At 46.6% G+C, this 27,092-nt stretch overlaps 1 protein-coding gene across 1 annotated transcript in view; it reads right to left on the bottom strand.

The window, feature by feature from the left end:
* lrp2a (low density lipoprotein receptor-related protein 2a) overlaps positions 1 to 27,092 on the bottom strand; it is a 281,896-nt gene that overhangs the window by 33,547 nt on the left and 221,257 nt on the right. Inside the window, 12 exon segments of the mRNA XM_055637704.1 lie at positions 654 to 785; positions 3,565 to 3,696; positions 7,617 to 7,745; positions 9,521 to 9,643; positions 12,295 to 12,432; positions 13,202 to 13,318; positions 17,247 to 17,363; positions 18,196 to 18,315; positions 19,143 to 19,271; positions 22,030 to 22,275; positions 23,260 to 23,456; positions 26,229 to 26,403. Coding sequence (XP_055493679.1) covers positions 654 to 785; positions 3,565 to 3,696; positions 7,617 to 7,745; positions 9,521 to 9,643; positions 12,295 to 12,432; positions 13,202 to 13,318; positions 17,247 to 17,363; positions 18,196 to 18,315; positions 19,143 to 19,271; positions 22,030 to 22,275; positions 23,260 to 23,456; positions 26,229 to 26,403 — 1,755 coding nt within the window.

A 27,092-nucleotide genomic window follows, 5' to 3' on the forward strand; every position in this document is an offset into this window, starting at 1 on the left:
CAGATTCCTCTACCCTGGGTAAAAGTATCTGTGCATTCACCCTATCTATTCCCCCTCATGCTCTTGTACACCTCTATAAGATCATCCTTCATCCTCCTGCGCTCCAAGAAACAACCTGACCAACCGCTCATTATAGCTCAGACCCTCGAGTCCTGGCAACATCCTCGCAAATCTTCTCTGAATATTGTCAGCATTTCATCAGTTTGGCATGCCAGGAGGAATGATAATCTATGTGTAGGATGGAACTTCTGATGCTGGTTTAGATACAAAATGCTGGAGTAACTCAGCGGGACAGACAGCATCTCTGGAGAGAAGGAATGGGTGATGTTTTGGGTTGAAACCCTTCCTCAGACGAAGGGTCTGATGAAGTCTGATGATGGGTTTCGACCCAAAACGTCACCAATTCCTTTTCTCCAGAGATGCTGCCTGACCCGCTGCGTTACTCCAGCATTTTATGTCTACTTTCAGAGTGATAAGTTATATTTGGAAGAGTTAATATTCAGGGTCAGTCAGACTGACTGATGGTTTTTAAACGGACGATAGTTTTATTCAATACAGACCCTGTAAATAGCACAAGGCCACAGTACTCACAAATTTCCAAGGGAAAGGTCGATCTAATGGGTGTAGAGAGAAGAGGAAGAGCTTGCACATACCTTTGGCAGCACAGAGAATCCCCTGCTCCTCCTGAACAGGTTCAAACCCCTCTGCGCAGAAACACTCATAGGTTCCTTTGCCATTTTTACAACTGTGAGGGCAGGTGCCAAATATTTCACACTCATTGATATCTGGGCAACGAGAAACAAAATGAAGGGAAAACAAATTAGAATCCAAACAAGTGCAGGTTTGTAGGTTAATTGGCATCTATAAATTGTCCCCCAGTTCGTCGGATAGAACTAGTGTATGGGTGATCACTGGTCAGCATGGACTCGATGGGCCGAAGGGTCTGTTTCTGTGCTGTATCTCCACACTAAACTAAATTATACTAATCAATTTGAAGTAACTTGTGTAGGATGTTCATAATTTTCATCTCTGTTCTCGTACCTACAGCATGAATAGGACGGAACGGTGGCGCAGCGGTAGAGCTGCTGCCTTACAGTGCCAGAGACCCGGGTTCGATCCTGACTACGGGTGTTGCTGGTCTGTACAGAGTGTTTATGTTCTCCACGTGACTGCTTTAGGTTTAGGGGTTAATTTGGCTTGGTATCAATGTAAAATTGTCCATAGTGCGTGAAGATCATGTTTTTGCAGCCTGCCACTTGACAAACCAACAGAAGGAAACATATGGACCAGTCGTGGCTATCCAAAATTAAAAAAGAAAAAAAAAAAAAATGCAGATGATGATCTGAAGAATGTTCAGAAGGAAACTCGAAACCAGATGACAGCGTTAATGTGCGGGGATCGCTGGTTGGTGCGGACTCAGTGGGCCGAAGGGCCTGTTTCCGTGCTGTATTTCTTAACTAAACCCTGATTTCAGAATTATGAAAGCGCGCACCACCAGACTCAGGAACAGCTTCATTCTCCTCTGTTATTAGGCTTCTGAACAGTCATTCCATAAGCTCGTGTACTGTCTAGGATTCACTTCTACCCCATTGCGAACATTGCACTTTGTCTCTGCAACTGATGTGATACAATGCCGAGAACTATATACTCCGCACTTTGTATCTTCACCTATCGTACTTGAGTTTGAACTGATTGTATCTATGTATACTATTATATGATCTGTTTGGATAGCATAGCTTTTCACTGTACCTCGGTACACGTGACATTAATAAACCTGAACCTAAACCTACAACACGAATGACGTTGCTCCCAATCACCATTTATTCAGTGAAAACTAGACAGACGCCCTTAAGACTGTCTTGATAATGTAGCGAATTTAGTTCCTCACTACACGCTGGAGTTCTTTAATGACATAATTGATTAGGTATTAATGGGACATCCTCCTCCTAATAGACAAACAAGACCAATTCTTAATGAGTTGGTCTCCTTTTATTGATTTTTTGGAGTCATGTGGTGCAACAGTATAGTAAAAATTAAAAGTTTCAGGTAAGGGTGAAAGATGACATAGAATATTAAAAAAAATCATCTCCTTGTGGCGATTGGATAAATTTCCTCCTGCTTTCCTTTCTCACTTATTTAATTTCTTCACTGTTTCCTTGTTCTGCTTCTTACTCATGCACACCAGTCTATCCTTCCCTCTTTACCACCTCTTTTTCTTTTTCTCTTCTTACTTTTCTTGTTAAAACATTTTTTTTTTTAAAGGAAGTTGTCCAGAGAATGTAATATGTTAACATAATTTTGGGAACCTGGAAAAAGGTGCCACTGTATTGTACTGACTTCTAATAAATAAAATAAATAAATAAAATTAATTAATGGGACATCCAAAGTTTTACATGTTATTTCAAATGTGAATGCTGGCGAGAACAAATCACAGTTACACAACATATGGAGGCACAGAGAATGCAGATGTTGGGATATTGAGTCAAACACAAAGTGCTGGAGGAATTCAGCAGGTCAGGCAGCATCTGTGGAGGAAATGGACAGTCAAACCTACTTTTCAGGGTTAGACTGTCCATTTCCTCCACAGATGCTGCCTGATCCACTTTGTAGGTTGGTCTATATAACACTTTACAGCAGGCAGTCCCAATATACCCCACAAGATGAATTATCCCACAAAATGAAATACAAAGTGGCATTGCCACCCGTGACCAATGGTTTGCTGTGGAATGTCTTAAATTAACAGGAAAAGTTAAAGTTGAGTGTCCACAGCCCAGAGAATATGCTCCTTCCCCTCTCTAGGAGTGGGGGTGAGGGCAGAGGTATGGGAACTGTGAGATTAAGTCTAGTTTTGCTGACTTCCAAAACTCAAACATATTGGCAGATTTTTAAACCATCGAGAGGGATGGCACAGTGGCAAAACGGAAGAATTCCCTCCTGACAGCACCAGGGACCTGGGTTCGATCCTGACCTCGGCTGCTGTCTATGTGGAGTTTACCCGTTTTCCCTGTGATTGCGTGGGTTTTCTCTGGGTGCTCTGGTTTCATCCCACACTCCAAAGACGTACAGGTTTGTTGGTTAATTAGCTTTGTAAATTGTAAATTGTCCCGAGTGTGTAGGGTAGTGTTAGCGTACGGGGTGATCGTTGATTGGCATGTACTCGGTGGACCGAAGGGCTTGGTCCCACTGTGTATCTCTAAAGCCTAAAGAACTTAAGACTGTGTAGGAAGGAACTGCAGATGCTGGTTTAAACCGAAGATAGACACAAAAAGCGATGTCAGGCAGCATCTCTGGAAAAAGGGAATAGGTGAAGTTTTGGGTCGAAATCTTTCTTCTAAAGTTCTTTTTTCCTTAAAGGGGCCAATCCATTCCAGGTGACTCTTTGATTAGTGCGGGTGTCAGAGGTTATAGGGAGAAGGAAGTAGAATGGGGTTAGGATGGAGGGATAGATCAGCCATGATTGAATGGCGGAGCAGAATTGATGGGCCCATGGTCCTAATTCTGCTCCTTGTACTTATGGCCTGATGAATTGACGTGGTGAAAGTGGTGACACATATATTGAATTACCATCACAAGCATTTGCATCAGCCTCGTTCACCCTGTATCCCAGCCGACAGAAGCAGATGAAGCCTCCATCTGTTAGATTAGTACATTCGTGTTCACACAGCTTTTCTGCACAGGTCCGTTCAACATTATGGTCTGTAGAGACAGCAAGATACTTTCATTGAACTTTCATACGCAAAATCTCACCTCTTACTATAACTTACTTCAACATGTTAAACAGTTGCATTGCATATGATTCAATGGGAAGCACAAGGAAGACTGCCTATTACTGTTCCAACCCTGAACCATCATTACTATAAACAAGTCACAGAGTGATACAGTGTGGAAACAGGCCCTCAACCAAACTTGCCCACACCGACCACACCGCACCTACACTAGGCAAGGCAACTTTATTTATATAGCACATTTCATACACGAGGCAGACTCAAAGTGCTTCACATAAAAACATGTCATACAATAAAATGAAATAATAAAATGAAATAAAATAGAACTAAAAGAAAAGAAAAGCAAAGTTAAAAATGCATTATAAAAAGTGCAAAAGTTAAAAGTGCAATGTAGTTAAGATTTAACTGAAAGCTAAAGTAAACATAAAAGTTTTCAGTCTTGTTTTAAAAGTGGTCAAATCAAGTCTTAAATCTACCCAACACTAGTCCCACTCGCCAGCGTTTGGCCAATGTCCCTCTAAACCTGTCCTATCCATGTACCTGTCTAACTGTTTCTTAAACGTTGGGATAGTCCCAGCCTCAACCACCTCCTCTGGCTTCTCGTTCCATTCACCCACCACCCTTTTGTGTGAAAAAGTTACCCCTCAGATTCTTATAAAATCTTTCTCCCTTCACCTTAAACCTAAGGCCTCTGATTCTCAATTCCCCAACTCTAGACAAGAGACCTGATCTATTCCTATATTCGATAGTGAGCATCATCTGTCACTAACTCAGCAATCTGGGTTACATTTGACCAAACGCATATCGACTCATACAGCATGGAAACTTGTCCCACAGCCCAACATGGCCGCAGTGACCCATCTACACCAGCCCACCTACCCATCTTTGGCCCATTTCCCTCTAAACCAATCCTACCTTTATCGCAACTATATTTAAATGCTACACTCTCGATGTACCTGTCCCAATGACCATCATGCGTAGGACAGTAGCAGAGTGAAAGAGTCAAATCATGCTTCTCCTTGTGTGGACAGGACAGTTTTTCACATTATGCAAAAGACTTTGATCAACACTCGGGAGATCATCTTCAGAAGAAGGGTCTCGACCCGAAACGTCACCCATTCCTTCTCTCCAGAGATGCTGCCTGTCCCTCTGAGTTACTCCAGCATCTTCTATGTAAACCAGCATCTGCAGTTCCTTCCTACACAACATTGTAAATCTACATAGCATCTCTCTGGAGCCATCACATATATCTGTAACAAGAAACCCAGCACGCCAGACCTAAAACTAGTATTTAGAACTATTTTAACTTGGTCTCCCATGACTCCTGCTTTTAAACTCTATGCCAGAGCTAGTCAAGGCACGTATCGCAAATGCTTTCTTAATCCATCTCTTGTACCTGTGCTGCCACCTCCTGGCAAAATGTGCAGGGAGGAACTGCAGATGCTGGTTTACACTGAAGATACCCAACACAAAATGCTGGAGTAACTCAGTGGGTCAGACAGCGTCTCTGGAGAGAATGAATGGGTGACGTTTCATCAAGATGATGAACCTGAAATGCCTCCTATTCAACCACTTTGTGTCTATTTTCTACCACCTTCTGAGATCCACTGATTGTCCTCCCAAACGGTTGGGTATAGTTCCCATCTTCCAACCTACCTCATCGTGGACCATAGAAAATTAAGAGTTATTAGTGTTTAAAAAACGTTAAGATTCTCTCTCCTGTCAATCATGCCATGAAGGCCACGCCCTTTCTGGTGGGAGGGACTATAAAAACTGGAAGTGTGGGCGTGGCTCAGTCTCTGCAAGATGGGGGAGGGAGAGGTCATGACTCACTGTCTTTAGTGGCCTTGCACCCTGCTTGAAATGGAATAAAACTGCACTTGAATTTGGTCCCCTTGCACCCTGCTTGAAATGGAATTTCAAGGAATAGCCGCGAGTCAACTGCGAGCCCACCAGCCGTGAGTCAGTGAGCTGCCAGCACAACAGGCTTGAGTGACTGAGCCGCCAGCCCAAGAATCCATTCGGCCCACAATGTCCATACTAGCCCTCTGGAAACCAGTCCCTTCAGTGCACAACACCCATACTAGCGCTCCAGAAAGCCCTCCCCCCCCCTCCCCCTTCACTGGCCACCAATATTGGAATTGGTGGAGAGGTGGAATATTGCGTTGGGGGAGCAGCCCTCCCGTGTGATGCTGGAACCCAACGGGATCCACTTAGTCTAGTACATTATATAAAGTAATGTAATTTATGAAAAGCCTGGATAGAGTGGATGCAGAGAGGATGTTTCTACTAGTGAGAGAGTATGGAATCAGAGGGCATAGGCACAATAAAAGGACGTACCTTTGGAAAGGAGATGGGAGGAATTTCTTTAACCTGAGGGTGGTGAATCTGTGGAATTCATTGCCACAGACGACTGCGGAGGCCAAGACATTGGGTATTTTTAAAGCAAAGATTGACCCATTCTTTATTAGTATGGGCGTCAAAGGTTATTGGGGAGAAGACAGGAGAATGGGGTTGGGAGGAAAAGATAGATCAGCCATGATTGAATGGCGGAGGAGACTTGATGGGCCGAATAGCCTAAGTCTGCTCCTATGTCTTATGAACTTACATTATGTAGTAATGTATACTTTATAGTTATCTCCACATTAGAACATAGATCAGTATAGTTGCAAGAACAGGCTCTTCAGTCCACAATGTCTGTGCCAAAAATGTTGCCAGACCATCACCTATCTGCCTGCACGTAACTCGTATCCCTGAATATCCAGATGCCTGTCGAAAATACTTTAAAATGACACTAATATATCTGCCTCCACCACCACCCCAAGCAGCACGTTCCGCACAACCGCCCCCACCCCCCCCCCCCCCCCCCCCCCCCCCCCGTAATAATGAATGAATAAATAAGTTTATTGGCCAAGTATTCACATACAAGGAATTTGCCTTGGTGCTCCACCCGCAAGTGACAACATGACGTACAGGGACAGTTAAGAATGACACATAAAACAATAAACATTAATAATAACACATTATTGATTAAACATGCAAATTATATAAAATACCAGAGCAAAAGGAGGCTACAGATTTTTGGTTATTGAGTAGAGCAACTACTCGTGGAAAAAAAGCTGTTTTTATGTCTGGCTGTGGCAGCTTTGACAGTCCGGAGTCACGTTCCAGAGGGAAGTGATTCAAATAGTTTGTGGCCAGGGTGAGAGGGGTCAGGGATGATCTTGCCCGCTCGCTTCCTGGCCCTTGCAGTGTACAGTTCATCAATGGAGGGAAGGTTGCAGCCAATAACCTTATCAGCTGATTCTCTGCAGCCTCTGGATGTCGTGCTTGGTGGCTGAGCCAAACCAGACCACGATGGAGAAGGTGAGGACAGACTCTACGGTGGCCGTGTAGAATTGGATCATCATTGCCTGTGGCAGATTGTGCTTCCTCAGCTGCCGCAGGAAGTACATCCTCAGTTTTTGACTGTGGAGTCGATGGTAGCCCCCCATTTAAGGTCCTTGGAGATGATGGTTCCCAGGAACTTAAAAGACTCCACAGATGTGACTGTGGTGTTGTTGATGGTGAGTGGGGGAAGCTCTCCTAAAGTCTACAATCAATTCCACTGTCTTACGATCATTGAGCTCCAGGTTGTTGCGATGGCACCAGGACGGCAGCTGTGTCACCTCCTGTCTGTAGGCAGATTCCTCCCCATCCTGGATCAGTCCAATCAGGGTTGTGTCGTCCGTAAACTTGAGAAGCTTGACAGAGGTGTCTGTGGAGGGGCAGTCGTTGGTGTAACAAGCTTGCCTCTCCTGCACATCTCCTGTAAACCTTGCCCCTCTCACATTGTTTAGGGCGTTACACTCTGAGAGCACACATATATACGCGGCCGTTCGGCATACTTACCGCAACCCACCTCGTCAGACTGGTCGTCACAGTGAGCGTAGTTATCACACACGTGGACTATGGGGATGCATTTGCCATCACCGCACTTGTAATCCTCAGTCGTGCAAGGGGGAAGGGTAGGTTCCTTACCTGATCACAAAACAAATCTTTAGTTTAGTGTAAGAAGGAGCTGCAGATGCTGGTTTAAACCGAAGGTAGGCACAAAAAGCTGAAGTAACTCAGCGGGCCAGGCAGCATCTCTGGTGAAAAGGAATTGGTGACGTTTCAGGGTCGAGAAGGGTCTGAAGAACGATCTCGCTCGGAAACGTCACCTGAATCTTTCGCGTAGTTTAGTTTAGAGACATCGTGCGGAAACAGGCCCTTCGGCCCACCGAGCCTGCGCCGACCAGCGATCCCCATTACTCCAGATCACATTATGTACTAGGGGCAATGTACAATTTTACTGAAGCCAATCAACTTACAAACTTGTATGCCTTTGGAGTGTGGGAGGAAACCGGAACACCCGTGGAAAACCCACGCAGTCATGGGGGCAGGGGCGGAAATCCTGGGGGAGGGGGGGGGGGTCCATAGAAACATAGAAACATAGAAATTAGGTGCAGGAGTAGGCCATTCGGCCCTTCGAGCCTGCACCGCCATTCAATATGATCATGGCAGATCATCCAACTCAGTATCCCGTACCTGCCTTCTCTCCATACCCCCTGATCCCCTTAGCCACAAGGGCCACATCTAACTCCCTCTTAAATATAGCCAATGAACTGGCCTCAACTACCCTCTGTGGCAGAGAGTTCCAGAGATTCACTCACACTCTCTGTGTGAAAAAAAGTTCTTCTCATCTCGGTTTTTAAAGGATTTCCCCTTTATCCTTAAGCTGTGACCCCTTGTCCTGGACTTCCCTGGGTCCAGGGGGGACACGTCCCCCCTCCGTTTTGAGAGGCGGGGGACATCCCACCCAAGTTTTTGTAATCCGGATTTTCAAACCCGGTGAAGTCTCCGCTTTTACGCGAGACAGTGGGGGTGGGAGTGCTTATCGAGGGCACCGATTGGATGAGAGAGACGTCGGTCAGCAAGCAATGGGGCGGGACATGATGATTCAGCGCGATCATTGGAGGAGGGAGGAGTGGGAGGGAGGGGGGTTGGGGCTGAGGATAGAGCGCAGTGATTGGAGGAGGGAGACGTGCCAAAACAGTCTTGGTACAGACCTGCGCCTCAACCGCAGCCAGGATCGATCCCGGCCGGGTCTCCGACGCCGTCCCATCCCCACCCGAGTGCGTCCCCAGGCCCACAGCCAGCGCAGAGAGGCAGCGCTAAACCAAGCTCAACACTGCCTGTCCCGCCAGGTTAACCTACAGCCCTGCCTGGATTTGTGGGAAATATAGCCCAGGTTTACAGCCAGCGTGTGTCCCGTCAGTCCAGGCAGGGCTGAAGGTTAACTTGGCGAGACAGGCAGAGTTGAGTTGCATTTAGCCCTGGATTAAGCCTCCGAAGCCTCACGTGTGTGTGTGTGCGTGTGTGTGCATGTGTGTGTGTGTGTGTGTGTGTGTGTGTGTGTGTGTGTGTGTGTGTGTGTGTGTGTGTGTGTGTGTGTGTGTGTGTGTGTGTGTGTGTGTGTGTGTGTGTGTGTGTGTGTGTGTGTGTGTGTGTGTGTGTGTGTGTGCACAGCTGCCAAAAGATTGTGTCCCCCCTGTCCCCTCCATATTTTGATAGCGATTTCCGTGCCTGTATGAGGAGAAGGTACAAACTCCATACAGACAGCACCCGTAGTCAGGATCAAGCCCGGGTCTCTGGCGCTGTGAGGCAGCAACTCTACCGTTGCCACCCCGCCCGTACCCGCGGTAACAGTTTTGAATGCCCTCGCACAGACTACAGCTTTGTAACGAAACGCGGTGCGGTGAGCTGAGACTTACAGCTTTCTTGGTTCTCGTCACTTCCATCTCCGCAGTCATCTACTTGATTGCACACCTCGTGTATGTAGAGGCAGCGGTTATTGGCACAGCGGAAACGGGAGGGAGGCTCGCAAGGGATATCCACTGCAAACAAACACAGTCTTGTAAGGTCTACCTGTCGTGTTCTTCAGGCATAGACAGGGTGAACGCACAGAGCCTTTTCCCCACGGTCGAGCAATCAAAGCCAAAGGGCATAGGTTTAAGGTGAGAGGGGAAAGATTAGAGGAATCTGAGGGGCAACATTTTCACACAGAAGGTGGGGGTATATTGAACGAGCTGCCAGAGGAAAAATAATGGCATAACAACATTTGAAAAGTAGGACAACAAATTTAAAAGACATTTGGATAGCAAAGGGTAGCAAAGGGTAAGAGGAATATGGGTCAAACGCGGGCTAATAGGACTAGCCTAGATGGGGCAGCTTGTTCGGCTAGCACGAGTTAGGCCAAAGGGCTTGTTTCCATGCTGTATGATTTTACAATTCTATAATTTACGGACCGCGAGTCCTCTTCTGTCATAAGATCATAAGAGATAGGAACAGAATTGAGCCATTCGGCCCATCAAGTCTACTCTGCCATTTAATGATAACTGGTCTTTCTCTCCCTCCTAAGCCCATTCTCCTGCCTTCTCCCCTTAACCTCTGGCACCTGTACTAATCAAGAATCTAGCTATCTCTGCCTTAAATAATATCCACTAACTTGGCTTCCACAGCCTTCTGTGACAAAGAATTCCAGATTCACCACCGTATCATCTAGTGGTAATGTATTCTAAGTAATAAATTTCCATAATTCAAAACTAAAACCATATGGACAGAACGCTTGCACGTCAGTTCTTATCCTTTGCGTTGTTATTAAAATCTCCAATATGTTATTATTGTATTTGGAGGTGCATGCCATGATTTCATGATAGCAAAGCTATAATGGGTACATTAGCCTCCTCTTTTGCTACAAGCTTCTATGTTACTAAACTTCTAAACTAAAATTACTCCATCAAAAGACCTTTGCCTGTGCAATAAGATTCGAGTTCTGCTGCAGATACTGTAAGGAATAAAAATTTGTTTGAGGGGATAAGCAGTTTTTGGATTTTGTACGGACAGCATCAGTATGTGGCACTATACGAGTTATTATGTGGAGTCATAGCATCATAGAAACATTGAAAATAGGTGCAGGAGTAGGCCATTCGGCCCTTCGAGCCAGCACCGCCATTCAATATAACCATGGCTGATCATCCAAAATCAGTACCCCGTTCCTGCTTTCTCCCCATATCCCTTCATTCCATTAGCCCTCAGAGCTAAATCTAGCTCTCTCTTGAATACATTGAATAGAGTCAAACAGATCAGAAACAAACCCTTCGACTCAACTCATCCATGGTGACCAACATGCCCCTATTTACACTAGTCCCACCTGCCTGCGTTTGCCCCATATCGCTCAAAACCTTTGTTATCCATGTACCAGTCTGAAGAAGGGTCTCGACCCGAGATGTCACCTAGTCCTTTTCCCCCAGAGATGCTGCCTAACCCACTGAGTTACTCCAGCTGTTTGTGTCTACTCATCTTTTAAAAGCTGTTATAGTACCGACCTCACTAACCTCCTCTGGCAGCTTGTTCCATTTTCCCCACCACCCTCTGTGTGAAAAAATTGCTTCTCAAATTCCTATCTTTCCCCTCTCACCTTAAACCTGTACTCTGTGGTTCTTGATTTCTCTTCACTGGGATAAAGGCTCTGTGCATTCACTCTATCTTTTCCTCTCAATTATATCACCGCTCAGCCTCCTGCACTCCAATGAGTAAAGTCCTCATTTTCACTGCACAAAATCTCCATATTGAAAATCAATCAGAATATTTTTTTAATTGGTAAATTGCAGAGTAAACCCTTTTCAATTTGATGTAAGACTTTTTATCTTCCTCATTCTAATCATTCACCTGGCATGGCCCCTAAAATACAATAAAGGATTTGAACCCAGACATGGGGTTCGACCGTCTGGTGCAGGGGAGCTGACATCCCCCCCGATGCAGGAGCTGATCGCCTCGACGCAGAGGGCCCAAAACGCCGCCGGCTACGGGAGTCAAGATCATCCCGTCAACGGAGGGCTCGAGGCCCCCGACCGTGGAAGAGCAAAGGGAAGAGATTGAACTCTTTTTCGCCTTCCATCACAGTGAGGAATGTGGACGAGTCACTGGTGGTGGATGTTTATGTTAAAATGTGTTTTGTGTGATCTGTTGCTTTTTATTTGCATGACTGACTTGGCAAATGAAATTCCTCGCATGTTGCAAAACATACTTGGCTAATAAAGTATGATTGTGATTGTGATTGTGATTGTTTCTACCTGTGATGCCATTTTCAAGGAAAGTGCCCTGCTCTGCTTTCTTGAAATATATTATTGCAAACAAAGATAATAGATTTTAGTTTAGTTTAGAGATACAGCGTGGAAACAGGCCCTTCGGCCAAACGAGTCCAACGATCCCGCACAGTAACACCATCCTACACACACACCAGGGACAATTTATAGGGACAATACCAAGCCAATTAACCCACAAACCTGTACAACTTTGGTGTGTGGGAGGAAACAGGAGATCCTGGAGAAAACCCATGCGGGTCACAGGGAGAATGTACAAACTCCATCCAAACAAGCACCCATAGTCAGGATCGATCCTGGGTCTCTGGCGCTGTGAGGCAGCTGCAGGAGGGGACACTGGGCCGGATCTGACGGACGTTTTCTAGGGTTGCTGAATGACTTACGGCAATGGTGGAGCAATTCATCAGACCCGTCCCCACAGTCATTGTCTCCGTCACACTTCCAGTAGGGCTGGATGCAGACATGATTCAGGCACTCGAACAGGAAGGGCGGGCAATATCTTCCATTGGGGTAACGTGTTGCTGCAGGAGAGGACAAATGTCAACAGTTGCGAAGATTCCCTACTTCAATTGTAAAACTGGAATACATATCCGTGGGAAAAAATACTATTTAAAAAGATAGTTGGGCAGGTACAGAGTCAGGAAAGGTTTGGAAGGATATGGGCCAAACACAAAAGTAGGCGGGACTGGTGCAGATAGTTAGCATGGGCCCAAGGGCCTTTTTCTATGCTGTATGACTGTATTTATTGATATCAAGCTGGAAAGGGCGCAGTGAAGATTTCCGAGGATGTTGCCAGGACTTGAGGATCTGAGCAATAGGGAGAGGTTGATCAGGCTAGGACTTTATCTGTTCACATGCAAGAGGCCAGGGGGTGATCTTATAGAGGTGTATAAAATCATGAGGGGAACAGATAGGATGAATGCACAGTCTTTTACCCCAAGATAGGGGAATCACGAACTGGAGGACAGAGGTTCAAGGTGAGAGGGGAAAGATTTAATAGGAGGGGCAACCTTTTTGTGCAAAAGAGTAGCAGGTGGATGAAACGAGCTGCCGGAGGCGGTAGTTGAGGCTGGGACTATCCCAACGTTTACAAAACATGGAAAGGACAGGTTTAGAGAGATGTGGACCAAATGCAGGCAGGTGGGACTAGTGTAGATGGGCCATGTTGGTCGGTGTGGTTCAGGTTGGGCTCAATTACGTCTGAACGCAAATCCATTTCTGACTTCACTTTGCGGTTGGCCAGCTTTGTGTATCAGCACCTTGATGTGCTTGCACTCCAGACTAACTTACGACAGGCGGTTTCATCGGAGAAATCCGCACACTCAGCACTTCCATCGCACAGGAAACTCTCGGGGATGCAGTGACCACTGGAGCACTCAAAATATCCTGGAAGGCACGTTAACAGCTCTGTGGAAAAGAAATGCAGCATAGTACAAGGTGACGGCACTTCACAGTTAGCTGACAGGATGCAAATCCCTGTGGGCATCATGTGTCTGTGAAAAAGACTAAACAAATCTCATTATCTATTACAGTCATAGAGTGACGCAGCATGGAAACAAGCCCTTAGGCCAAATTTGCCCACACCGCCCAACATGTCCCATCTACACTAATCCCACCTGCCTGCGTTTGGCCCAGATCTCTCTAAACCTTTGCTAGCCATGTATCTGTCCAAATGTGTTTTAAATGTTGTGACAGTACCTGCCTCAATGACCTCCTCTGGCAACTCTTCCATATACCCACCACTTTGTATGAAAAATTTGCCCCTCCTGTTCCTATTAAATCTATATTTAATATATACTATATATTCTGGAATTTAGAAGGATGAGAGGAGATCTTATTGAAACATATAAGATTATTAAGGGTTTGGACACGCTGGAGACAGGAAACATGTTCCCAATATTGGGGGAGTTCAGAACCAGGGGCCATAGTTTACGAATAAGTGGTAAGCCATTTAGAATGGAGATGAGGAAACACATTTTCACACAGAGTTGTGAGTGTGTGGAAGTCTCTGCCTCAGTGGTTCTCTGGATGCTTTCAAGAGAGAGTTAGATAAAGCTCTTAGGGGTATGGGGAGAAGGCAGGAACGAGGTACTGATTGGGGATGATCAGCTATGACCACATTGAATGGCGGTGCTGACTCGAAGGGCCGAATGGCCTCCTCCTGCACCTATTGTCTATTATTGTCTATCTCTCCCCCCTCACCTATAAAGTCTGGTTCTAGATGCCGTAACTCTGGATAAAATACTATCTATTCCTCTCATCCTCCTGCACTCCAAGGAATAATATCTGCCCACCCTCTCCCAATAGCTCAGGCCCTGGAGTCCTGGCAACATCCTCGCAGATCTCCTCTGCACCCTTTCCAGCTTTCACAGTTCATTTAACTACTGTGAGATTTCTCAACATTTAAAAAATCATACCAGATTTTTCACACAAATGAGAAAAATAACATTGGGTCAGTTCATCATAGATTGCAGACAAATAGGGTTAATATTCCAAAAATGAAACTGATTTTGTGTGGAGGAGCGAAGAGCTGCAGATGCTGGAATATTATGGTGAATATGGATAGGACAGGTTTGAAGGGATATGGACCAAACGGGGGCAGGTGAGACCAGTGTAGCTGGGACATGTTGGCCGGTGTGGGTAATAAAACATAGAAAATAGGTGCGGGAGTAGGCCATTTGGCCCTTCGAGCCAGCACCGCCATTCAATATCATCATGGCAAGTTGGGCCGAAGGGCTCGTTTCAACACTGTATCACTCTATGACTCCATGACTTAATGCAAAGTGCTGGAGTAACTCAGACGGGCAGAGTCTATAGAAGATTTTGATGATGTGATTTTGATGACTATAATGTGATTTTGTAAGCCACCTATGAAGACTGATTTTTCAATCTCATGATAGGAGCAATCCACAATCATTCATTGCCAGGATAAAGTGAAGTAACAGTGGAAAAATTAGCACAAGTGGGTAACCATGAATCTCAAACCTGCAGCTTTGAATAACTGCAACCCTGCTCTAAAGTGAAGGATATTGGAACAGCTTCACTCCCAATGAAACACTAGTGACATTCTAGAGCACAATATAACTCGCAATCTTGAGCACAGTGCACAGTGGGTAATGTAGGAAATTCTGAAAATTATAAGAAACACGAATAGTTTTGTAAACTTGTAATGTGTTCAACCCAAGAGCTTACATGTGCAGGAAGGAACTGCTGATGCTGGTTTGCACCAAAGATAAGACACAATATGCTGAAGTAACGCAGCGGGACAGGCAGCATCTCTGGAGAGAAGGAATGGGTGTAGGAAGGAACTGCAGATGCTGGTTTACACCAACGATACACACAAAATGCTGGAGTAACTCACCGAGACAGGCAGCATCTCTGGAGAGAAGGAATGCTTGCGCAGAGATGCTGCCTGTCCCGCTGAGTTACTCCAGCATTTTGTGTCTATCAAAGAGCTTACATACTGGGGAAGCACGATGGTAAAATAGGTCAATACAGTGAAGGGAACGTGAGGATGTCGGAGACAACAAATAAATGTATCACGTTTAGATTCCAAGACATAGCCAGCTAAAGTTAAAATAAACATTGGGGATTGTAAACCAGGCTAGGGCAATAAAACTAATCCTAGCTAAGAGATATTTATTGCACTCATTTGTCACACAAATAGGAGTATTTTTTTTAATTTATCGTGGAAAGTTAAAGTTTACTCTGAGAGAAAATAAGGATTTTATTACAAAGAAACACTGATAACTGATAAATTATTTCAAGAATTTAAAGGTTGCATGCAACCACTGAAATAGAATACAAGAGGCTGTGGGTGCTGTGAATCTTGGAAACACTTTGGGTTTTCTCAGAGTGTTTTAGCAGAGTGCACTGTTAATGCCTCGAATTAACCAACATGTCTGAAAAAAGTCATTATTTCTTTGCGAGATGTTTTTGTGTCTGTTCCTATCTCAGTCGCAATAAAGAGGGCAACTTGGGCCACGTGAGAGTTAGATTCAGGGTACAGGTAGCGTTGTATGGAGGCTAATGGTCCCTCCAACAGCCGGGAACCATTAAAAGGAGAAATAACAGCATTTCCAGGGCAGCGTGTTCCTGTCTGGGTTCAAGCTAGGGGGAAGACATATAGAGGCACCTGAGGATCGACTAGAGATAAAAAAGAGGCAAGTGACAGGTACAGGGCAGAAACAAGGAACTGCAGATGCTGGGTTAAACCGAAGATAGACACAGTGCTGGAGTAACTCAGCAGGTCAGGCAGCATCTCTGGAGAAAAAGGAAGGGTAACATTTTGGTCCGGGACCCTTCTTCAGAGTGAGTCTGAAGAAAGTGAGTCTGAAGAAAGGTCCCGATTCCAAACATCTAAACCGAGGGCACCGGATCAATGGGAGAGGGAAGAGGTTTACGAGGGAACTCAGGGGCAGGCCTTACATGCAGAAGGCAGTCTGTATCTGGAACAAGTGGCAATAACAAATTAAAATATATATTTAGACAGATAAATGGACAGGAAGAGGGGTATGGGCCAAATACCCGAAGAGGGGTATGTGATGGAAGATTGCTCCCGATGTTGGGGAAGTCCAGGACAAGGGGTCACAGCTTAAGGATAAGGGGGAAATCCTTTAAAACCGAGATGAGAAGAACTTTTTTCACACAGAGAGTGGTGAATCTCTGGAACCCTCTGCCGCAGAGGGTAGTTGAGGCCAGTTCATTGGCTATATTTAAGAGGGAGTTAGATGTGGCCCTTGTGGCTAAGGGGATCAGAGGGTATGGAGAGAAGGCAGGTACGGGGTACTGATTGTGGATGATTAGCAATGATCATATTGAATGGCAGTGCAGGCTTGAAGGGCCAAATGGCCTACTCCTGCACCTATTTTCTATGTTTCTATTTCTATGTTTCCATGCTGGACAACTGTGCATTCCCGTTGTTAAGTTAGAGATGCAGCACGGAAACAGCCCCTTCGGACCATTAGTCCACCCCAACCATCCCAGTCACGTTAGTTCTATGACTTCCTACTTTCTTATCCGCTCTCTACACACTCGGGGCAATTTACAGAGGGCCAATTAACCGACGTTTGGGATGTGGGAGGAAACTGGAGCATCCGGAAGAGACCCACGCGGTCACAGAGAGAACGTGCAAACTCCACACAGACAGTACTGAGGTCAGGATCGAACCGGATCTCTGGCGCTGTGAAGCAGTGGCTCTACTAGCTGCATAGTGTGTTCACAGTGTGTTTTCACATGTTGGCTACACTTTCCTTGGAGGCATTAAAACATCTGCCCCCTTGTGGTGTTAAAGGAACCTGCGCAGCTTGTTCTGATTCACGAACAGTGATCCTACCACAGTCGCGTTCGTCTGAATTATCCTCGCAGTCGTTGTAGTGGTCACACACCCAGTGGCCGGGCACACAGCGCATGTTGTCACAGCGGAACTCACTCTCACTGCACTCGCGGGGAGCTGAAACAAAGCAAAGCCCCATTAGACCCAACACCAAGGCAAAGTACTGGAGTGACTCAGCGGGTCAGGCAGCATCTCTGGAGATAAGAGATGGGTCACGTTTCGGATCTGGACCCTTCTTTGCACTGTCCTGCCCCCTCCTCTCTTCCACTATCCCCCCCCCCCCCCACCACAATCGTCTGAAGAAGGGTCCCAACCTGAAACGTCACCTATCGTTGATCTCCACAGGTGCTGCCTGACCCGCTGAGTGACAGGTGACTTCTACTTTCGATGACATGGTACATCGCAGTCCCGCAGTAACAAAGCATTTGTAACAAGTGTTCCTTGCACACTCCAGAGGGGTGGGTGGAGAGGGTGAAAAAAACAGTATAGGAAATGGCAACCAGCCAGGAATGAAGGAACTGCTTCTGGTTCTACCTCAAGAGCATCAGTAGTGGGTATGTAAACACACGTACGCAGTGACTTTAGGCTTTGGATATGCAGAGCGGAAACAGGCCCTTTGGCCCATCAAGTCCACACCAACCAGCGATCACCAGCACCATCCTCCACACTAGTGTGCGGGGGTGTTACTGTACATACCACAGTCCCTGTATGTGGTGAGGTTACATTGTGCAGTAATTGTATATGGGGGTGTTACATACCACAGTCCCTGTATGTGGTGAGGTTACATCGTGCAGTAATTGTATGTGGGGGTGTTACTGTACATACCACAGTCCCTGTATGTAGTGAGGTTACATTGTGCAGTTATTGTATGTGGGGGTGTTACGTACTGCAGTCCCTGTATGTGGTGAGGTTACATCGTGCAGTTATTGTATGTGGGGGTGTTACGTACAGCAGTCCCGCTCATCAGAGTCATCGCTGCAGTCGTTGTCGCCGTCGCACCTCCAGCGCAGCGGGATACAGCGATGGTCATCACAGCGGAAGTCCCCGGTAGGGTTACAGGTACGGTCCTCTGCGGGAGCATGGCAAGAACGTAGAGATATTAGGATCCAACCTCTTCATTCACCCACCAGTGTTCATGTGTTAACAGGTTCCAGGAGCAAGTTGAAGCCATTCAGCCCACTCTGCCATTCAATCATGGCTGATCTATCTCTCCCTCTCAACCCCATTCTCCTGCCTGCTCCCCATCACCCCTGACACCCGTACTAATCAAGAATCTGTCGATCTCCACCTTAAAAATATCCATTGACTTGGCCTCCACAGCCGTCTGTGGCAATGAATTACACAGATTCACCGCCCTCTGACTAAATAAATTACTTTTCATCTCTTTTCTAAAGGTACGTCCCTTTATCCTGAGGCATGACCTCTGGTACTAGACTCCCCAACTACATCCTCTCCACATCCACTCTATCCAGGCCTTTCACTATTGGGTAAGTTTCAATGTGGTCCCTCTCATCCTTCTAAACTCCAGCAAGCACAGGCCCAGTGAACACCCATCATATGTTAACCCATTCCTGGAATCATTCTCGTAAACCTCCTCTGGACCCTCTCCAATGCTGGCACATCCTTCTTCAGACCGAGAGTCAGGGGAAAGAGAAATTAGAGAAATAGAGAGTGATGTGGAGAGATACAAAAAAAGAATAACATCACCGTCTATATCCCTTGATTCCCTCTCCCCTGACTCTCAGTCTGAAGAATCTCAACCCAAAACATCACCTATTCCTTTTCTCCAGGGATGCTGTCTGTCCTGCTGAGTTACCCCACATTTTTGTGCCTATCTTCCGTTTAAGCCAGCATCTGCAGTTCCTTCCTACACTTATTGTGAATATTCCCACCTACCACAGTTTTGCTCGTCGGTGTTGTCTCGGCAATCATTGTTACCGTTGCATACGGCCCAGTTAGGAATGCATCGGTAGTTTGTTCGACAGGAGAACTCAATGTGACTATCACAGGAATAGTCAGGTCCATCTGAAATAAGCAAGCATCCTTTAGGGACCAGCAACCCACGACAACTTACTGATCACAGTCACTCTTTAGACTTTACACTTTGGAGATACAGGGCAGAAATTATCCCTTCGGCCCACCGAGACCGCACCGACCAGCGATCCCCCCGTACACTAGCAGTATCCTACACGCCAGGGGCAATTTTACAATATTCACCAAAGCTAATTAAGATTAGATTAGATTAGATTCCTTTGTTGTCATTCAGACCTTTTGGTCTGAACGAAATTTCGTGCCTGCAGTCATACATATAATAATAAATAACAAAACATACAATAAACACAAATTAACATCCACCACAGTGAGTTCACCAAGCACCTTCTCACTGTGATGGAGGCAAAAGTCTCTGTCTCTTGGGTTACACCTCCTTGTACTCCCTCTGCGCTGAGGCGGATCCAGGCCGAAGATGCCATCCTCCAGTCCAGCGGACCTCCGAGGTGATGTCACCGCCGCCTCAGCTCCGATTCGGGCCGCTGCCGAAAGCCGGAACACCACCTCAGCGAGTCGGGCCGCCACCGCTTCAGCTCCGAGTCGGACCGCTGCTGAAAGCTGGAACGCTGTACTCCCTCAGCTAGACGGGCCGCCGCTGCCTCAGCTCCGAGTCGGACCGCTGCTGAAAGCTGGAACGCCGCCTCAGCTAGTCGGGCCGCCGCTGCCTGCTGAAAGCTCCGAGTCCCGCCGCCTCAGCTCCGAGTCCCGCAGCCTCAGCTCCGAGTCCCGCAGCCTCAGCTCCGAGTCCCGCAGCCTCAGCTCCGAGTCCCGCAGCCTCAGCTCCGAGTCCCGCAGCCTCAGCTCCGAGTCCCGCAGCCTCAGCTCCGAGTCGGGCCACCGCCGCCTCACCCCCGATGTCGGCCAGCCTAGTCCTGGCTGGCTCTGACTCCGGAGCCTCGAGGTCGGTCGCAGTTGGAGACCGCCAGCTCCGCCATTAGGGTTCAGCGCAGACGCAGAGAAGGGGGATACGACAAAAAAAGTCTTATTCCCCCGAAGGAAGAGACTAAAAAACATGTTTCGCCCCCCTCCCCCACATATAACACAACCTAATGAACTAAAATTTAACTAAAACAAGACAAAAAAAAACAACAAAAAAAGTAAAAACAGACGGACTGCAGGCGAGCCGCAGCTGTTCAACAGCGCCGCCACTTCCGGAAATTAACCTACAAATTGTACGTCTTTGGAAAGTGGGAGGATACCAGACTACCCGGAGAAAACCCATGCAGGTCACAGGGAGAACGTACAACCTCCGTACATGCAGCACCCATAGTCAGTATCAAACCCGGGTGTCTGGCACTGTGAGGCAGCAACTCTACCGTAGTGACTCTACCACTGGTTATTTACAGAGTTAATCTGAACTCCTGCAAATACGGTAATAAGAGTATGGCAATAGGGCGGCATGGCAGCGCAGCGATAGAGCAGAAGCCAGAGACCCAGGTTCGATCCTGACTACGGGTGCTGTCTGTGCAGAGTTTGCATGTTCTCCCTGTGACCGCGTGGTTTTCTCCTGGTGCTCCGGTTTCCTCCCACATCCCAAAGACTTACAGGTTCGTTAGTCAATCCACCTCAGTAAATTGTCCCTAGAGTGTCGAGAGTGGATGAGAAAGTGGGATAACATAGAACTAGTGTGGACAGGGTGATCGAAGGATTGGCGGGGATTTGGTGGGCCGATGGGCCGGTTTCCACGCAGTATTTTTGAAACTAAAACAAAACAATACACAGTTCCTGCAATTTTAAAGTGTGCTGCCATTTTCAAGGGCGTTTGCAGGGACATTTTTTTTGTAAGAGCTGAATTCTAGCATATTAATCTAGAATGCCGATATACAATGGTCCCTTGTGTTAAGATGCAAATTGATAGTGTTGTACTGAATCATATTAAATCAATGGCCATTTATATCACACTTTGCAATGTTCCACTTCATTCTCACTTCTCCCCCCACAAGCAAAATACTTTGCATCTACTTTAGAGATGAATTGTTGCCAACAACCAAAACAATGCATAAAGTAAATAAGGGAGTCGCTTATTTACATTTGTCCCTTTCAAATGTAAATTCAGACATTGGGCAGCTCATTTTGGATTAAAATTATTTTTGTGGCATCATGAAATGATTTCATGTAATATTTTTGAATCTCTCTCTGCGGTTACATATATTACACAAGGTGGATGTAACCAGTAATATTTATTGCAGTAACATTGGATAATAATTTCATAAATGGTTCAAGACCAAATGACATTATTAATGATAAAAATCAACTCCATCTCCCTGCCTTCCCATCACATTTCCCAATCTTATTTCTCTCCAGGCAATGTTGGGAAAAATACATTTAGTTTAGTTTAGAGAAGCAGCATGGAAACAGGCCCCTTCGACCCACTGAGTCCACGCCGACCATCGATCACCATGATTCACACGTTCCATGTTATCCCCCTTTCTCACCCACTGCCCACAAACCAGGGCCAATGTACAGAGGGCCAATGAACCTACAAATCCGCATGTCTTTGGAGTGTGGGAGGAAACCAGAGAAAACCACGCGGTCACTGGGAGAGCGTGCAAACTCCGCACAGACAGCACCCGAGGTCAAGATGGAACCCGGGTCTCTGGCGCTGTGAGGCAGCAGCTCTACCCGCTGCGCCACCGTGGTGCCACTGTGACAGGGTTTGCTGCGTTATTTCAAGTATAGCTTAAATATTAACCATCCGCCACTCTCCTAAACGCGTTCCTTCAACGGTACTCACGGCATTCCTCGTAGGGCTCATCGGAGTAATCCCCACAATCATCGTCCACATCGCATTTCCAGGACAGAGGGATGCAGTGGCCGTTGCCGCATTTAAACTGGCCAGGGTTGCAGGTTCGGGTGGCACAGGAAGCAGCTACTTCATCGGAGTTGTCAGTGCAGTCGTTCTCACCATCACACTGCCAGGCCTCGGGGATGCAGCGCTTGTTAGTGCACTGCCACTGGTAGCTCTCACACTGGTGACTCACTGCAACAAAGAAGGGACGCCACTTAGTCACATCACACCGCTCCTGTGCTCAGGTCAGTCACGCATTCAACTCTGGAGAATCAATTATCACTTATGGCAGGTACTGGGACCAAGGTGAGCCACCAGCATACACAAGGTCCAGTCTCACCCCGGTCATTCCCTTTTCTTCCCTCTAAACAACCCTTCCATTGACTCCATCTACACTTCAAGCTGCCTCGGCAAGGCCAGCAGCATAATCAAGGACCAGTCGCACCCTGCCCACTCCCCCTTCTCCCCTCTCCCATCAGGCAAGAGGTGCAGAAGTGTGAAAACGCACACCTCCAGATTCAGGGATAGTTTCTTCCCAGCTGTTATCAGGCAACTGAACCATCCTATCAACGACAAGAGACCAGCCCTGAGCTACTAATTTACCTCATTGGAGACCATCGGACTATCTTTAATCAGACTTTACTGGACTTTATCTTGCACTAAACGTTATTCCCTTTATCCTGTATCTGTACACTGTGGACGGTTTAATTGTAATCATGTATGGTCTTTCTGCTGGCCGGATAGAACGCAATATAAACTTTTCACTGTACCTCAGTACATGTGACTATATTAAACTAAACTAAATTAAATTAAATTAAACTGTGACTCGAAAGAAGACACAAAAAGCTGGAGTAACTCAGCGGGACAGGCAGCATCTCTGGAGAGAAGGAATGGGTGACATTTCGGATCGAGACCCTTCTTCAGACTGTGACTCTACGAGAGGTCACGGACAATAAAACGTCACAGATCATAAATCTCGGGTCTATCACCGGATGCTGATGGAAATGATGCCTGTGTAGCCTAGTGACCATCCACAAAGGATAAAGAGTCCCGACCCGAAACGTTGTCTATCCACGTTCTCCAGAGGCGCTGCCTGGCCCGCTGAGTAACTCCAGTGCACCTGTGTCTATCTATGTGATCAACAACTGTGTTCAATCCACAAGAAGAAATGCTTACGACAAAGTGCCGCGTCTTCATCGGATTCGTCAGCGCAATCCTGATAGCCATTGCACAAGAGGCTGGGACTGGTACAGTTCCCATCGGTACACTGAAATTGTCCCAGTCTGCAGTAGTGGGGTGGGCAGGTGCTGGGCTCATCTGAGCCATCGCGGCAATCCTTCTGCCCATCACACTTCCACCAGATCGGAATACACCTAGGGAGACAAAGAGTGCTTCAACGGTTCAATGGCTCAATGGTACTGTATTGTTGCATGTACCGAGGTACAGCAAAATTATTTCTCCATAAAGTTCAGTATAAGTATTACTCTACATAAGCACATCTTAGATACAGCACCAGAATACAGAAATAGTACACTGAGGCAGTACACAAGTGGCCAGGTATGGCGCCATTTTCATGCCCCACAGAATGATAGCATTCATGCATGGGTTGGGTCCATTCAACAGAGGAACAGAAATGTTGGGGAGAACATGCATTGACAGAAATCTCTGCATCTTCTCTCACTGCAGGTGAGGTCTCAGAGCACAGAGAAAAGCCCATAATTCTTGCCATAGAGGGAGTACAGAGAAGCTGGGGGGCAGTGTTAGCTGTGAGGAGGATGCTAGGAGGCTGCAAGGTGACTTGGATAGGCTGGGTGAGTGGGCAAATGCATGGCAGATGCAGTATAATGTGGATAAATGTGAGGTTATCCACTTTGGTGGCAAACACAGGAAAGTAGACTATTATCTGAATGGTGGCCGATTAGGAAAAGGGGAGATGCAACGAGACCTGGGTGTCATGGTACACCAGTCATTGAAAGTAGGAATGCAGGTGCAGCAGGCAGTGAAGAAAGCAAATGGTATGTTAGCATTCATAGCCAAAGGATTTGAGTATAAGAGCAGGGAGGTTCTACTGCAGTTGTACAGGGTCTTGGTGAGATCACACCTGGAGTATTGCGTACAGTTTTGGTCTCCTAATCTGAAGAAAGACATTATTGCCATAGAGGGAGTACAGAGAAGGTTCACCAGACTGATTCCTGGGATGGCAGGACTTTCATATGAAGAAAGACTGGATAGACTCGGCTTGTACTCGCTAGAATTTAGAAGATTGAGGGGGGATCTTATAAAAACGTACAAAATTCTTAAGGGGTTGGACAGGCTAGATGCAGGAAGATTGTTCCCAATGTTGGGGAAGTCCAGAACAAGGGGTCACAGTTTAAGGATAAGGGGGAAATCTTTTAGGACCGAGATGAGGAAAACATTTTTCACACAGAGAGTGGTGAATCTTTGGAATTCTCTGCCACAGAAGGTAGTTGAGGCCAGTTCATTGGCTATATTTAAGAGGGAGTTAGATGTGGCCCTTGCGGCTAAAGGGATCAGGGGGTATGGAGAGAAGGCAGGTACGGGATACTGAGTTGGATGATCAGCCATGATCATATTGAATGGTGGTGCAGGCTCGAAGGGCCGAATGGCCCACTCCTGCACCTATTTTCTATGTTTCTATAATGTCCCTTTCTTTAAGATAGGCAATCGGGACAACCAGGGTCATTATAGGCCAGTGGGCCTTACATGTGCAACGAGGAATTGATTTGAGAGCATTCTTTCAGATAGGATTCAAGGGCCTGTCCCACAGTATGAGGTAATTCAGGAGCTCTCCCGAGTTAAAAAAACTCAGGAGAGCACGTAGAATGTACGTGGCGGGTACGTCGGAGCTCGGGACGTCTCTTAGCGGCTCGTAATGCTAACGGCAGGTACTTGGGAAACGCGGTAAGCTCGTGAAGATTTTCAATATGTCCACTAGAGCCCCGAGTACCTACGAGCGGCTATTACCATAATTCTCCGAGTTCGAATCAGGGGAATCTCGGGAGAACTCTTGAATTAGCTCGTACAGTGGGACAGGCCCTTTACTCATGTTTGGAAGAGCACAGATATTTTAGGAGTCAGTCAGCAAGGCTTTGGTTGGGAGGTCGTGTCTTACAAACGACTGGGTTTTTGTGAGGAGGTGATGAAGATGATTGATGAGGGTAGGGCAGTAGATGTTGTCTACATGGCATTCAGTGAGGCTGTTGACAAGGTTTATCACGGTAGCCTGATGCTGAAGATTGACGTGCATTGGATCCATTGAAACATGGTGGAGTTGTGGAAGCTGGTGGGAGTAGATGCAATAGCAACCTTTAAGAGGTATTTGAAAGGCGTTATCAGTCAGGGATTGGAGGGAGACACAGAGACTGCAGATGCTGTGATCTTGACCAAAACAAAAGTGCTGGAGGAACTCAGCAGGTCAAGTGGCATCTGTAGAGGGAATAGACAAGTGATGTTTCACACAGAGAGTTGTGAGTCTGTGGAATTCTCTGCCACAGAAGGCAGTGGAGGCCAATTCACTGGATGCTTTCAAGAGAGAGTTAGATATAGCTCTTGGGGCTAACGGAATCAAGGGATATGGGGAAAAAGCAGGGATAGGGTACTGATTTTGGATGATCTGCCATGATCATATTGAATGGCGGTGCTGGCTCGAAGGGCCGAATGACCTACTGCATCTATTTTTCTATGTTTTTATGTTAATGCTGGGTTCCTCCAGGACTTTGTGTTTTGCTCAGGGAACACAGAGACATGAAAGATAGACACAAAATGCTGGGGTAACTCAGCAGTTGAGGCAGCATCTCTGGAGAGAAGGAATGGGTGACGTTTCGGGTCGAGACCCTTCTTCAGACTTGACCCGAAACATCGCCCATTCCTTCTCTCCAGAGATGCTGCCTCACCCGTCGAGTTACTCCAGCATTTTGTGTCTCCCTTCGATTTTAACCAGCATCTGCAGTTCTTTCTTGCACAGAGGCATGGACTTTGTGCAAGGAGATGGGGTTAGTTTAAATCAGCATCACGGACTGTTCTTGTGCTGTACTGTTCTACGGTCTTTGAATTGCTGGAAACAGAGTCAGATTAAGAGCAACTTGTGATGCTCACAGACTGGTTGGGAAGGCTGGATTAGTTACCTTTCATTGTTTCGACATCTGTACTGGGTACTTGTACACATGGGGACACAGTGAGTGGTGCTGCCCAGCTGTCTTGCAAAGTTGTCTGGGCATTCACACGTGTAGTTCTCACCTCCATTGGCGATCAGACACAGGTGTGAGCAGCCGCCATTGTTGGAGCCGCATGGATTGATTGCTGCAATGGAAATCGGTGCAAAAACAATCATGAACACCAGCACACATCTCATTCACCTTTCCACATAGCATAGTGACATAGAGTCAAACATCGCGGAGACAGGCCCTTCAGCCCAACTTGTCCATGCCGACCAACGTGGCCCATCTACACTACTTGTGTTTGGTCCATATCCCTCTAATCCTGTCCTATCCATGTACCTGTCCAAATGCTTCTTAAATGTTGTACCTCCTCTATTCAGGTCACCTTCCATACACCCACCTCCTCCTGCAGCTCGTTCCATACACCTCACCACCCTTTGTGCGAAAAAGTTGCCCTTCATGTTACTATTAAAACTTTCCCCCCCTCACCTTAAAACAATGACCTCTGGTTCTTGATTACCCTACTCTGGGTAAAAGACTCTGTGCATTTACCTCTTAACAGAAGTGTACAACTGGGGCTGCACTGCAAGATTACAATAAGAAAAGGAGCAAATATGCACTGCTCCAAAACAGTGCGGACAACAACACTAGTCAATACCAGCAGTAGAGCCAACAGTGTTGACACAAACAGCAAGAAACCATGTGGGTACCGGCACTTTTGTCACAACAACAAAAGCACTGATACTAAGTGACCTACATTTCAAAAAACAGGTAACATGGATTTGGTGAAGGGAACCTGGAATGTGAATCATTCCATAATTTCAGTTGCAG

The sequence above is a fragment of the Leucoraja erinacea genome, chromosome 7 (assembly GCF_028641065.1).
Source record: "Leucoraja erinacea ecotype New England chromosome 7, Leri_hhj_1, whole genome shotgun sequence".
Taxonomy (NCBI): Eukaryota; Metazoa; Chordata; class Chondrichthyes; order Rajiformes; family Rajidae; genus Leucoraja; species Leucoraja erinaceus.